Source organism: Ascaphus truei, chromosome 4 (assembly GCF_040206685.1).
Source record: "Ascaphus truei isolate aAscTru1 chromosome 4, aAscTru1.hap1, whole genome shotgun sequence".
NCBI lineage: Eukaryota > Metazoa > Chordata > Amphibia > Anura > Ascaphidae > Ascaphus > Ascaphus truei.
The window spans coordinates 243,201,111-243,216,592 of NC_134486.1; the positions used below are offsets into that span (position 1 = coordinate 243,201,111).

Sequence of the window (15,482 nt, forward strand, 5' to 3'; positions counted from 1 at the left end):
AAAAATTCGCGCCTTTTTTTTCCCTTTGCTATGGCCGCGAGCGGCAGCTTCTTGCCAACTTTTTCTGGCGAGGCAAAAAGGAGACAACCGCGCCATTTTATTGGCGCGAACAGCCGCTAGATGCCGTTCGCGCCTCTCTGCATAAGGATATTTTTAAAACTGGCGAGATGGAGGTTCTCGCCAGCCGCGAGGCGAGTTTTAGAAATAGAAAAAAAAAATTGGCGCGTTTTTCGTAACTCGCCATTTTCTGCTGTTTTCTGCGCGATTTTCTCCAAAAAATGGCGAGTTTTGAAATAGCGCTGCTCTCTGCATAGGCCCCATAGTGTCTTATTTTTTCATCCCACTGTGCTCAGGGACAATTGATGAGAGATAAAAGCTTACCCTATTCTGAGAAAAGACATTTAAATAGGGAAAATATTGTATGTATTCACAATTGTGGTGTTTCATTCCCTCTGTTTCTAGAGGAGCCTGAAATGTATTGCTTTGCTTGGAGTTGCTTTGTTTGCAGGCTTCTCTGGCAGCGAAGGGTTTGTACTAAGATAGTCTCTATCATGCGCAGTATCGCTTCATCTGTTAAATTCCGTCTGACAATCACTTGAACACATGCAGCATGCTTATCTGTTCCTTTGTTCCCAACCTTTTACATTCCTTGCCTTGTTTAGTGTTCTATATCTTACAATTTGCAAGTCCAAAAAATCTTAATGCAGCAATTCCACCTACTCGGTCACTTTCTGAACAAGTCGTGGGCCTTTCCCTCAATTAAATAATCATTTCTCGCTCACTTGTTTTGCAGTGAGATAAATCCGCTTTTAAAGATACTGACTCCGGTTTATTACATTTGCCACAGGTTGTTATCCAGTGAGCTTGATTCAGTCTCAGACCTAGCCAATATATTATTGATGCAAATAAAGGGGAGACAAATAATGTATGGAGACTCAAAATGTTATGCATTATATTTTTAAATGAGCGTCTCACTCCTAACTTCTTCTGTAGATACCAAATTAAATCCCAGTGCCCTTTTCATAGCTCAAAAAAGACCATAATACAGTACATTGACATTAAGAGATAAAGGATTAAAAATGCTTCTGTTAGTAAATATAGATTTTTTTCCCCAAAAATATTGTTTGGGTGTACTATACATTTTTGAAGTTGTCATTAGTTTTGTACATAGAGTGGCTATGTGGCTTCTCCAATAATACTAGACACAATGGTGAAAGGTGTGACACTCTCGGACACACACACACACCTCTCTCCGATCCATGCTGTTTCCTCCTCTCCTTGGCCCCACCGTCAGGCTCCTGACACCTCCTCATGATTGGCTGTATTACCCAGCAGCAGCTAATTAGGATGGAGAAGGCTGCCCAGCCCCCTACCAACAGCCCTGCTCTCTCCCTGCTCGGTGGAAACCCACGGCCCCCCAAGTCGGTCAGGTCACCATGTCCAGAGGGGTAATCCCCGTATACACTTACATGTCCAGTATTACCTCTCATGTTTTACTGGACAGAGTTTACAAATACAGGGCAGTCCGTTTCAATACTGGACACCTGGCAACCCAATGTGACTTGTACACATACTGTATATATTTTTCTTTTCAACTTTTATAAAGTTTTTGTGTGTGCTGTGCAAGTCTTTATTTAGTTCATCCTTCTAGTTTCATATTACATAATTAAGCTCTGCTCTACACATGCAAACTAGCACACAATTCGAGTAGAATTATAGGTTGAAGCCCATATTAAATAGGCAGTCTCCTGCCATAAGACACCTTCTGGTGTTGGAAGACACCTTACAGTTCATTGACTTGAATGGACTCTCAGGTGTCTTCCAGTGCAGAAAGGTCCTTTATGGCTAGTGTTCCGCATTTGCAGCATTTACTGATTTTCACCAATAAATTACCAGTATTTTTTAAAAATTGATTTCCACCCACTTTTGTAAATAAAATGTTTTATTTAATTTTTGGGGGGAATTGCGGAGTGTAGAAAAATAAGAAGGGGAGATGTGAATACCACCAGTTATCAGTGTTTTAATATAGAAGCACAGATCTTTAGTAAAAACAAGATTTACACCATTTAATCAAACCACTCAGTATTGTTTCCAGGCACTTACTTTTGTTAAATACTGATGCCGTATGCAATTGTTTGTAATGCTGCTCTGAGATTGAAGCAGTACCTGTAAAACACAACAGAAACGGAGGAGGTCGGGAAATCAAGCGAATTAGTATCGTGCTATGATTAGCTAACGTTACAATCTTGTTGTTGCAGTATAACTATTTCATTTAGAAACCGCGAACCTAAGTTAATACAAATATCAGCATGTACTGTACTGTAGTAGAATGTGTACAGATGTAGCCAGCCTGACTGTTCTTGTGGCCGCACCGATCTCGGCCCGGAAGGATTAACCCTGGGGAGGTCCCATTGAAAAGAATGAACCCTCTGCAGCTCCGTCACGGCAGCCACCTACCCCAGCGCCACGGCTTTCCAGCATTTTATCCGCAGTGCCGGAGACGGTAAGATTGGCTACATCTGTATATATAAAAAAAAATATTCACCCCCCCCCTCTTTTTTTTTTAACCCAATTTTATCCTGGATTTAAGTCTGGGAAAATAACCACTGATATTTTTTTTATACAAATAAAAACTGAACACTCCTTATGGCAGAAGTCCTTATTCTTCTGAACAACATATTTTATTCTAAAATAGTTGAGTGGTTTTCTCTCTCAGGGAAATTTTGATATATTAAAAAAAAAATGTGTAGAAACTTCTGAAAAGATAAATCTGGGAATCAAACCTGGGCTATGTAATATATTTAAAATGATGAATTAAAGATGGTAATGCGAAACGTGTTACGTGGTTGAGTGGTTTCACTTTATTGCAGCTCCGATAAATTTAATTCCAAATGTACTTTATCTATTTATCGTGACAAGCTGCTTTTTCATAGGGGAAATGGGTTTACCTTCGTACGTTGTCCGTTATGGAAATCCTGATTTATTTTGCATTCATAAGTGATTTCAGCAATAAATCATATATGATTACATGTTACTTTTCTCTTATATTGTGTACACCCTGTTGTAAAATTTGTGTTTTCTTCACAGCCAAAGGTAAGTAAGCAATTAAACACTGTGTTTTTACATACAGTATCACGTTATAAATTATACCTCTCTCGTTATTGTGTAACTTTAATGACATATTGTAGGCTATTTAGTTATTCGTGTCTCGGTTGCACTATTGTGAACGTTCCCATACTGTGTATAAGAACAGCCTCTAAAGAACAAAGAACATACAATACGTGCCACATACAGTAAGAATGACATAAAGTAGATGTGCCACTGAAGTTTAGCTACTTTGCTTAGAGATGGACCAGCATGGCATCGATTATGTATGTGTACTGTACCTACAAAACATGTACACATTTGATTTATTAAAGGAATGTAATCCTATTGATTCATTGCTCCAGTTTTGCAGCTTGGAGGCCTCTTTAGTCTCTCCAAGGGTTGACGTGCTGATTTGAAACATTGCCCTCTTACTAGCAATAATAACCAACAGCACACACCTACCCCACAGCAGTATTGTGTTTATTAATGACCTCTGAAGGTTACAAGTCATCACGCATTCATACACAGCAAATATATTATTAGTGATACAAATTGCCAACAACTCAAATCTCAAGAATTTGGCATGCAAATTGTACACTCGCGACGCCATGTGTTGGCTTTGCAAATCCACAATAAAACTTACATCCAGAGTGAAGCAAAATCACATCGTAGTGGGTGCAATAATATGTGCTACATCTGCAAGTGACGAGTGAAGCGTGGGCAGGCAAGAGGACAAGTGGTAAGGGAAGGAGAAACTGTAAATGAGATGAAATGATCATCAGAACGTGGAAAAGGGGAGTTACTGGAAGACCGTGAGCAGTACTGGAAGTCTATTGGTTGAGGCCAAAGGTAGAGCTTAAAGAGCGGGAGTGAGACATCCAGGAAACATAGGCATTATTAATATGGCAGTTAAAGTCTCCCACGAACGAGGAGGATGTGTGTAACAGAAGAAAGGAAGAAGGAAAGTCGGGACTCAAAGTTGGACAGCCAGGTTGAAGGGAAGCATTTAGAGTTATGTGGTCATCAATAGATGACTGACAGCTACCTGAAGAGATAGGCAGGAGAAAATTCAGAAGTGACTGGTACCGGCAATGAGAAAACAGGGGAAGCTGGACACCTCCACCCCAATAAACAGGGCAGGCTGGCGGGCAAAAATAGGTGCCACCATATTCAATGAAAACTTCAAGTTAGAGTCAGATTGAGAATGTTTTCATTAAAGCAAAAAGATTCCGCGAGCGGAGGCAGAAAAGATCAGAACAGCCATGAGCTTGTTAGGGGGGTAGCATACTCTCCAAAGAGCACAGGAGAAAGGTAGAGAAGAGGTAGGAAGGCAGGGAATAGAGATACGGTTGGAATTATTGGCATAAGGAGGAATAAAAGATGAGAAAGATGGGTGCGGGGAAGTAGGGATAGAATAAGTCCAAGGGTTGTGTGATATGTAACTAGATGCAGGTAGGAGGAGCAGGGAGGAAGAGGAGATGAGAAGCTGATTTCTGAGTTCATGCTACAGGTTGTATAGATAGACATGTGGGATGAGTATAGGAAGTAGAAAAGTGTACAAGTGCAGAGTAGTGGAGAGGGGAGGAGTAAAAGGGGCAAATGAACAGAAGAGGTGGAAAGGGGAGGATGGTGGAAGGAACAAGTTTGGAGAGTGCAGTGGTAGAAAACAGAACAAGAAAGAAAAAAGTACTATGGAGCAGTGCAGTATGGTGTAGTCTGAGAAATAATAGCTGTGCTTAAAAGCTGTATGAACAGTGATGCATTTGCTTATTTGGGCTCCATGTGAATGTATATTCCAGGCAAAAGGTGACACATTGTGTGCTCATTTGCATGTCATTTCCCAGAATCCCTTGCTGCAGTGGGAGCACTGTATGCTAGGTGATAATGGTTGAAAGGCAGGGTTGCAGACCTGTCTAAGACATGTGAATTTGCTCACAAGTGATATTCTTTATTGGCTATATATATATATATTTAAAAAATCAAAAACAAATACTTAATACCGTTCTGTGGCTAACTAAATGCCTTTATTTGTGCGAGCTTTCGAGATACACTGATCTCTTCTTTCGGGGATGTTACAATGGATAAGCGGGAAAAGTTTTACTTTAAAACAGCCTGGAATGTTATCTGTGAATGAAACCTATCCCTCCCCCCTGTGCAGTATGCGATTTATGACATTATGTGTCAAATGGTCCCTCAATGTTTGTGATGTAAGAGTGTTATGTGTATGTGTGTAAATATAAATTTATAAAGCGCCGACAATGTATACATCACTTTAAAAAAGGTGTGTGTAGAGGTGGAGTACCCATGGTGTTGGTGGGTATTGAAATGTAAGAGGGTGTTGCATTACTATAAATGTGTGTGGATGCTATGTAGTCCCTATTGGTATAGAGATAGAATTACATTGTACATTTGTATGCTAAACGAGAAGATGAGAAAGTGCACACCTTCTGGTGCAATAAAGTTTTTTACTCAAAATATAAGAGAGCCAGTAGAATTACACTCACAAACATCCAACTAAAATGGGCAGTGGTTTGGCAAGTTGTGCTTCTGATATACAGCGCCCCTCCTCTGTAAGGATACTCCACCTGTTGCCACAGCGTGTCCGCTGTTCCCCGATGCCTTGACAGAATCCGGAGTCTCCTTCTGCACCACGTGACCCTTCACTGTTGCGTCACCACGTGACTCCTTACTCCGTCGCAGCGTTGCAGCTAACCGGCAGTTCAGGTATGATTGAGTCTCTGCACGGATCACTAAGTGATGCGCTCCCTTCCTTCTCCTCTGCAGGGGCCCACTCTGTACTCCTCACACTCCAAACCTTTCTCTAACACACATTTGTATGTGTAAAAGACAGGTGTGTGTGCATTCATATTGTGCAGTATTTATAGACATGGGATTTAGCACTCATGGGAAGAGAGTTCTCTTGTGTATTGGCTCATGAAACTGCAGTCTAGGTTTAGGTCAGTGTCCAGAACAGTTTAATAAATTTGTATTTATGCAACCGTCTCTCTTTCGGTGTTCTAAGATTACCATTGAGTATGGTCACCTTCAAATAGTTCAACTTATGGCCAGAGTCAGACAAATATTCGCCGTCAGGACTGTCCCTTGTTCCGCGTGTGATGCTGTGTCAATGCAGGTTCATTCTCTTGTTTAGCCCCTGTCCCATCTCACCTATGTAGTAGCAGCTCCCTGGGCATTTCATGCACATGATAAGGTACATAACATTGCTGGAGGAACAGGTGAACCTTCCTTTCATTTTGTACTCCAGATTCCTGTGTGGTATGTGTATTGTGTCCGCTGTGCATTGCGCAGGTTTTGCATCTTGCGTACTGACATGGCCTTGTCCCGCATTCAATTGTACTGTTGAATACTTTACCCCTCACCATCATTTTCTTGAGATGATGAGTTTGTCTGTATGATAATAAGGGTTTTTCATGGAAGACCGTTTGCAGTCTTGTATCTTCCTGGAGAATGGGTTGTAGTTCCTTGGCGATCTTGCGTAGGGCTTCTATGTGTGGATTATATGTGACCACCAAAGGCACCCTGTTACTTGTCTCTTACTTTCTGTATTCAAGGAGATCACTTCTTGTTATTATGGTGGCTTTATGGATTTGATGGTCTACAATTCTGTGGTTGTATCCACGGTTTATCAAATCCGATCTCAAGGCTGTAATCCGCTGTCCTCTGTCTGCTGTGTCGGAGCATATCCGGTTATATTGTATGGCTTGACTATAGATGGTTGCATGCTTAGTGTGTGTGAGGTGGAAGCTGTTGTCCCTCAAATAGCTGGCTCTATGTGTAGGTTTGCGGTATATAGATGTCTGTAGCTGGTTGTTTTTTGTAGTGGGCTAAACAAGAGAATGAACCTGCACTGCCACAGCATCACACGCGGAAAAAGAGACAGTCCTGTCGGCGAACATTTCTCTGCCTCTGGCCATAAAAGGAATGATCTGAAGGTGGCCATACTCAATGGTAATCTTAAAACGCAGAAAGAGAGATGGGTGCATGAATACAAATGTATTAAACTGTTCGGGCACTTACCGGTGGCTTAAACTAAGACCGCAGTTTCATGAGCCATTACACAAGAGAACTCTCTTCCCATGAGTGCTAAATCCCATGTCTATAAAACCTGCACTCTATGAATGCACACACACCTGTCTCTTACACATACAAATACACTATGTAATTCTATCCCTATATACCAACATGGACTACATAGTATCCACACACATTTATAGTAATGCAACACCCGCTGTATATATACACTGTGGGCACTTTATAAATTTATATTTACACACATACACACATAACACTCTTACATCACAAATATTCACGGCCATTTAACACATAAAGTCATAAATCGCATACTGCACAGGGGGGAGGGATAGGTTTCACCCACAGATACATTCCAGGCTGTTTTAAAGTAAAACTTTTCTTGCTTTATCCATTGTAACATCGCCAGAAGAAGAGATCAGTGTATCTCGAAAGCTCGCACAAATAAAAGCATTTCGTTAGCCACAGAACAGTACTGAGTATTTGTTTTTGATTATTAAGAATTATTATTAAAAATTATAAATATTTTTTATCTGTAACAATAATCTTATGATCAAATTAATTATTTAAAAAAAAACACAAAATAGTTTACTTGGCCACTTTTTAAAGCATTTGTTGAAAATATGCTTGCTTGCGGTATAGTGCATTTCTGGGTGGAAAAAAAGCATCAGCTATTTAGTATTTATTATAAATCTCTAAAATGGAATCAAAACAACATTATACTGTATATACAGTATGACTACATTAGGAATTAGATAAAATATAGTAGGAATAGCTTCAGTGAAAGATTTAGATTATATAGCATCAAAAATCATTGTGTGCAGCTAGAGGTTGCGAATGTTCTAAAACGGCGATTGAGAAGGAATGGAAAAGTTAAATGGGGCAATCATTTCCCTGATTCATACTGTAACTGTGGCAAGATTGTAAGCTCCTTGCATCAAGACCTCATCTATTGTACCCGTGTATGTATTGTGCTGTGGAGTAAATTGGCTGAAAGATTTAATAAAGAGGTGACAGATGATATTTTATTAGTATGGCACCAACCAGTGGCATAGCTAGAAATGTGTGGTCCCTCGGGCAAAAAATATTTCAGGCCCCATTAATACTAACTGCAATTTTTTTCCCCTTTTCCTCATCATTTCTCCCACTCCTCCTCACCATCATCAGCTTTCTTCCCCCTCATCATTTCTCCCCCTCCTCCTCACCATCACCAGCTCTCTTCCCCCTCATCATTTCTCCCCCTCCTCCTCACCAGCTCTCTCTCCCTCATTATTTGTCACCCTCCTCCTCACCATCACCAACTCTCTCTCCCTCATCATTTCCCCCCCTCCTCCTCACAGCTCTCTCCTCCTCATAATTTCACCCACTCCTCCTCACAGTGACCAGCTTTGCAGATGCAGTCCCCATTGGATCAAGGTTAACTAGTGCCAATAGTACTGTAGGTTGTTGGATTGATTAGTCAACTTACAGTCATTCTTATGAAGTACTACTTACTGCATGTTTAACAACAAGCCACAAAACAGTGGCTTTATGTTTCTGCTGCCGAATGTATGAGCTTTTCTTAAATTAATATATATCTTGCCACTGCTGGAAATTATTTTAACACTTTGTTGTTATATTTTTCTAAAGGTACCTCTTTACCAACAACGCCTTCGGCAGAACTGACCACCTGCGAAAGCCTTGGAGGCGTTTGTCAAGGTAGAAATGCAGAGGGATATAATAATCTTAGCATAGTGCTACCATTTCAAACATTATTGTACCTGAACAATGCAGGGTCAGTCACTATGTTTATACTTTGTACTGAGTACAGGTAGCTAAGGTCAGTGACACAAGCACAGTCATATGGATCTGCCACTGGTACTTGATCTGTTGTCCACCTCAGACAAAAAGGATAGTTTTTTGTTTCTAGTTCTAGGTTTCCATTGGATGTGGTTCATCCATTTTGAGAGCAGCCGGAGACCCCCATACCAGCATCAATTGTCTAGTACCTTATGGACTAATTCAAAAGGATTAGTTCTATCACTTTCTTTTTTTATTTTATCACTGATTGCACATCCAGCACTATATACAATTATTGTTGAATTCATTTTGTGTATTATATATATATATATTTTTATTTTTTTAATATATTTTTGTGTATAAATTGCAGTAGCATAGGGTTTAGTCTTACCATTAGAATAATTTTATTCACTATTGGGGTTTGATTATTTTAATATCACTTTGGCGCTACTTTATTTGTTCTCATATATATATATATATATATAGCCTTTGATTACCTTTATTGAAAACAAATTACCTAAGCTGCTGATTGATTCAGTAACGACCCTGCTTCCAGGGTTCACTAAATTGCTGCCTTTTAGTTTCAATCAATCCTTCAGTCAGTGTAACTCCGCAGCTGCAATGTATCTTGATATTACTAAGGTAACATTATCTATTGCTATTGGCAACAAGTTATCACAGAAAAATGTTGCAAAGAGCTTGCAATGCTGGGGACATGTGCTAAACCCTGCTATATAAATCAAAGGCTATTGAGTATATTAAAACTCCTTAAAAATGGCATTAAGTGTTGCATTTAAAAAAAAAGAATAATAATGCAGTAAGTCTTATCTAAAACTACAGCACAGATTTATTTTTTAAATAAAAACACACGTAGGATAGTGCATGGATTGCTCCTTTAAGAGGGTCGAGGTTTTACATCAGTTAGGAAAATAGGTCTACTACATGGACCACGATATTCTTATTTTGTGTCAGTTTCTAGGTAACTGCATTTTTTCCTGCCAGAAAAAAAAGTGACTTTCTTAATAAAATAGTGAAAGTGTATGAGTGTCAAAAAAATAGCGGTACTCCATATTCCTTGATACCGTCACACTGCTCACCTGAAAAACTGTGATAGTGTCATGTAAAGTAAACAACAAATTTGGTAATGCTTGAGTTAAATCAGCTGCTGTTTACTGTGTGACAGCTACTTCCATGTGAAGTTACCTAGACACTGATACAATGCCCAATTCAAACAATGCCTTTGAAATACTTTCTCAGCAACATATACCCATGTTGTCATTTTGCATCTCAGTGCAAAATCATGAGTAGCTCATTTCTATCTGTAAAATAAATGACATCCTTTCACGCCATGAAGACATATCAAGAGCCTCTGCAGGAGAGGAGGCTAAAACAGATCCAAGCAGTAATCTAATCCATCAGGCCTATATTGTTAGCACCTTAAAAACAAATATATAAAATACATAATTTAAAACCAATGTCGGGCTCAAATTACCACATGAATAGAAATTATATGTATTCAGAAGACGCAGTATGTTTATTTTTGTGGATTAAAACCTGTACAGAGAAGATCGAATAAAGAGGAGTTTATAACAATATTACTATTAGTGGATTGGAACCGTCCACTGCAGGGGTGCTCAACGCCAGTCCTTAAGACCCCCCAACAGGTCAGGTTTTAAGGCTATCCCAGCTGCAGCACATGTGCCTCAATCAGGGGCTCAGTTGAAGACTGTGCTGAAGCAGGGATATCCTGAAAATCGGAGATATAGCACGTGTGCTAGCCCTTAAATATTAGTATTCAGAATTAGTATGCAGCTTGTGAAGTTCAATATATTAGTCCAATAACTCCTTGTTGAAGATGAACATGAGCAACATTAGGGATGTCACAGGTGGGTTAAAGATTCCAATATGTCGTATTATAATTTATAAGCTTTGCTGGTGTACTAGAATTAGCCACTGGAATGAGAAGCCAAGCCTGGCTTCCATATCCTGCCTCACCCACAGTCCAAGGAATAACAGGAACAAGAAATAACATGCCTTCATGAATTGTGTATCGTTCCTAATAGCTATTGACCTTCCTCTCACCCACTAGCCATTTGTTTCTTAATCTGCCTGACCCCAAATTGTTAAAGATCGGTGAATGTCTTTCACAGGACCGGCTTTAGGGCAATGTGAGCAAGGCAGTTGCCCTGGGCTCTGCATCTTCATGGGGCCCCACGCTCCCTCCTCTCCCTCTTGTTAGCACTAGGATCTAAATTCCACCCAACTGGAAAGGGGAGAGCTGGAGAAGGGAGCTGGAGAGTCCCCAACAGCACCACTGCTCACCACAAGGTAGAGATGGTGGGTGTGTGTGTAGCTGGGTGTGGTGCGTGTGTGTGCATTCAGGGGGTTCTTACCCTATGCGGAGTGGCCTTCCTCCTGCTGCATCGCATTATCATGGCAACACGATGAGATGCCATAACAATGCAACATCATGTTACGGCGTGGTCATAATGCTGCAGGAGTAGGGACCATGCTTCCGGCATGCAACTTTGGTCCTCGCCAAAAGTAAGGCCAGCCTAGCGGCTATGAGGGTATCAAAAACCATGTGCACATTGAGGCAATGAAAAGGCTCTCGTTATAGAAAATGTCCTCCTTTTCGAGAGATGGTGCTAGTGCAACATGCATGCAATCTATTGCACCCATCACATTAGATAGCCCAGGTATCCTATATAAGGCTAGTTTTAGGCCCTGACATGATTTCCTTTCACTATGAAATGCAATGTAGTTATCAGTGTGTCTTTTTAGGACTTTAAGTAATTGACCAAAAGAACGCATTCATGTGGCCTGAGATATTCCGCCTGCAACAGCCAGCATAGATTGAAAAGACCCAGATGCAAAGAAATGTAATAAGCAGAGCATGTTTCTCTCTCTCTTCTCTCTCCTCTCTCTCTTCTCTCTCTTCTCTCTCTTCTCTCTCCTCTCTCTCCTCTCTCTCCTCTCTCTCCTCTCTCTCTCTCTCTCTCTCTCTCTCTCTTTCTCTTCTTCTGTGTGCCTTCTCTATCTCTATTTATTGTAATGAGTAATAGCAAGAGAAATGAGTACTTGGGGGTTTATTTAGGGCTATAATAAGCATTGAAACAGCTACCTAAACCAGGTGCTAATTATTTCTGATATTTGAATAAACAAATGGCTTAACATGATTTGATTGGTTTACACATCAATATTTAAACTTTGCTGTAATAGCTCATTTGCATGCTGATTTACATGTCTGTACCATTAAATGTATCTAACAAATATCGTATTGGTAAAAAAAACTTTCCAATGCTGCATTATTTTATATAATAATCCATTAATAAATTAACTCAAATTTTTTCATATTAATTAAAATTTCATGCAGTGACGGAGTGTTAGTGAATCTAGTGCCATAAATTCTAGAAGATTTTGGGGTGACCTACATTTGTGAGGTATTCGTTTACCAATGCATCCATCTTTTTCCGACATTGGCACCAATAACCTCAATGTCCACAAAAGTAAGAACTAGTGATTAGAAAAAGGTCTCCCATCTTTATAGAACAGTATTGAGCTAGATGCAGAATTATGTGTGAAAAGTTTCTTCCGGTGCCCAGCACAGAACAATCCGGGGTCCTGTATTACTGTTGTAACATATACATATTTATGAACTGATTTTGCTTCCCCATGTATTACTATTATTGAGTTATTTATGTGTGTTTCTTTTTTTGCTGACGTTACCAATAAGTAAGAATACGTGTTTTGCTGTCAACTATGCATATGCTGTTTTCCATGGAGATATACCTCATCGGATTGTCATTGCACTCAGTGGCGTACCTAGACATATGCGGGCCCCGGGGAAAATATTTTTTCAGGGCCCCATTAATATTAATACTGACTGCGATTTTTTCTTCCTACCCCATCTTCTCCCTGATCCTCTCTCTCAACATCCCTCATCATCTCTCCCTCTCCTCATCTCTCCCCTCCTCGTCTCTCCCCCACCATCACCAACTCTCCCCCACCATACCTCTCTCCCCACCACCAACACCTCTCTCCCCCCCACGTCACCTCTCTCCCTTTCCATCACCTATCTCCCCCCACCATCTCTCCCTCCCACTATCATCTCTCACCCCCTACCTTCACCTCTCTCCCCCCACAATCACCTGTCTCCCACCTACCATCACCTCTCCCCCCCCACCATCACCTCTCTCCCCCACACCATCACTCCTCTCCCCACCAATCACCATCACTTTCCCTCCCACCATCATCACCTCTCTCTCCCCCCACCATCATCATCACCTCTCTCTCCCCCACCATCATCATCACCTCTTTCTCCCCACCATCATCACCTCTTTCTCCACCCACCAACATCATCACTTCTCTCACCCCACCATCATCATCACCTCTCCCTCCCACTACCATCATAATCACCTCTCTCCCCCACTATCATTATCATCACCTTTCTCTCCCCCACCATCATCTCTCCCTCCCCCATCATTATCATCACGTCTCTCTCCCCCCAACATCATAATCACTTTTCCCTCCCCCACCATCATCATCACCACCTCTCTCTCCCCCCACCATCATCATCACATCTCTCTCCCCACCATCATTATCCTAAGCCGGCAGAGGAATCAGCAGCTGCTACACAGCAGAGCAGGACAGTAGGGGAGGAGGGTGCTCTAGTGGTCTGACCCAGAAGTATTTAAACTTCTGGTGTCTGATGCTAGAGCGTGCTCCTCCCCTTCTCTGCCTGCATAACAGCTGCTGATTCCTCTGCCAGCTTATCTTCAGTTTAACGTTGGGGGCCTGCTGCCGCATACCATCTCCCCCTGCCTGTCTGAAGAGAGCGATGGGCCGCCGACAGGGGGGAGAGCGGGCCCCTCAAGAGCACGGGCCCCCGGGCTTTGCCAGGGCTGCCTGGGCTAAAGCTACTGATGCAGTGGCCATTATTCGAACACATAACGGTGCCGATTTTGAGTTCACTGCTGTTCCCCACGCAGCATGAACGCGGCCAATCGCCCCAGGCACCCGCGCTTATCGCGGATGTTTTGTTTGAATTTCATGGATTCTGTTTCTTCGTTTGCAATAAAATGGATGAATTGTAATATGTACAGTACTGTGCTACTGTGCTACTGTGTCAATTTCATGTTTTTATAAGCCAGAACACTAAAATTCGTTTTTCTGCACTCACCGCGCTTGCATCTTAGTGCGGGAAGGCTGGAATTCATCCCATGGTATCAAATTGGGATTCTGATCTACATGACGCGTGAAGTGTTCGAATAACGGCCGGTGCATCAGTATGCCCCTGATAGCACTTTAATTCAAACTATTGTGTTTTCATCTAATAATGCTTTAGACTATTTTTTTTATCAATTTGCTGCTGTTAACAAGCACAAGCATGTATTGAACCTATTTGTATTGTTTAAAATCATCTGTCTTTGCCATTGCTGCTCCATTGCCATTTAGAGAGAATCTTGGCTATTATCCAGGTTCCAGGGAGCTACATTTTGTCTAAACTGTAACATAGATCAATGTTTTTCTGCAATAATTTACTTAATTTTCTTTTCTGGTGGTGACTGTTGCCTTCCATGCAAATTCAATATTTTTGAGCTAGCACAAGGTTAATAGAATAAGCAAATAAAACCTGATAAAATACAGTTAGTTTTTTGTTGAGGTTGAAAATTCAACCAGCATGAAAGGGTCAGTGAAGTTAAAACTGATGTAGATATGCTACATTATAAAATATATACCAAGAAAATGATACAGTAGAGCGAAAACAAGTCAAAAGGATTGAATTATATAGAAATTATGCTATAGAAATGCATCTTACTATTTTCCTGTGGCATAAAATGTAGGAAATATCACTGACCTGGATGTTATTGTTTTGCGTGTGAAAGAAATAACGTTATTTACGGTTATACTCATAGTAAGAAAGGATCAGATAGGGGTAGAATTAGGAAAGTTAACCCTTCTTACTGCCACAGGGACCAACAACACAGACATGTATTATGTGCTGAGTTTTCTGTGATAGCAATATATTGGAAACTAGTAAAATGACTGCTGTGCAAAATGTTTTTTTTGGGGGGAAATAGTGATTTATCCTTGTAAACTACTGTACATAAACTAAGCGCATATTACAGGGGTCTCCATACTCAGTCCTCAAGAGCTGCCAACAGGCCAGCTTTTATGGATATCCCTGTTTAAGTACAGGTGGCTTAATCAGTGGCTCAGTCTTCTGAGCCACTGATTGAGCAACCTGTGTTGAAACAGGGATATCCATAAAAGCTGGCCTGTGTGCGGCTCTTGAGGACTGAGTTTGGAGACCCCTGGCATAGTATAATGCAGATGGTTTTAAACTATGGGTTGAGGATCGTTGAATTGTGACTAACTCGTATTCCATCCAAGTTCACCTCTTTCTTTTCTTTGTTACTAGCTACTGTAACATCTACTGTAATACCTTCACCAACCATTGTCACCACTAACATGCCTGATATTCATAGTACCAGTGTCACATATGGTAAGAAAACTCATCTTTCATTTTCCAATTCCAATCCAATTTCCACTTCTTCAAATAG

At 40.9% G+C, this 15,482-nt stretch overlaps 1 protein-coding gene across 8 annotated transcripts in view; it reads left to right on the forward strand.

Annotated features, from left to right (window-relative positions):
* The window catches only part of ADGRG6 (adhesion G protein-coupled receptor G6), a 147,213-nt gene that overhangs the window by 81,938 nt on the left and 49,793 nt on the right, over positions 1-15,482 (forward strand). For 4 of the 8 annotated variants that reach the window (XM_075597108.1, XM_075597109.1, XM_075597112.1 and 1 more), the window contains exons 5-6: positions 8,767-8,835; positions 15,341-15,424. In XM_075597108.1, the coding sequence (XP_075453223.1) occupies positions 8,767-8,835; positions 15,341-15,424 (153 nt within the window). The remainder of the gene's footprint in view (positions 1-8,766; positions 8,836-15,340; positions 15,425-15,482) is intronic. The other 4 variants (XM_075597111.1, XM_075597115.1, XM_075597116.1 and 1 more) reach the window with 2 other exon arrangements.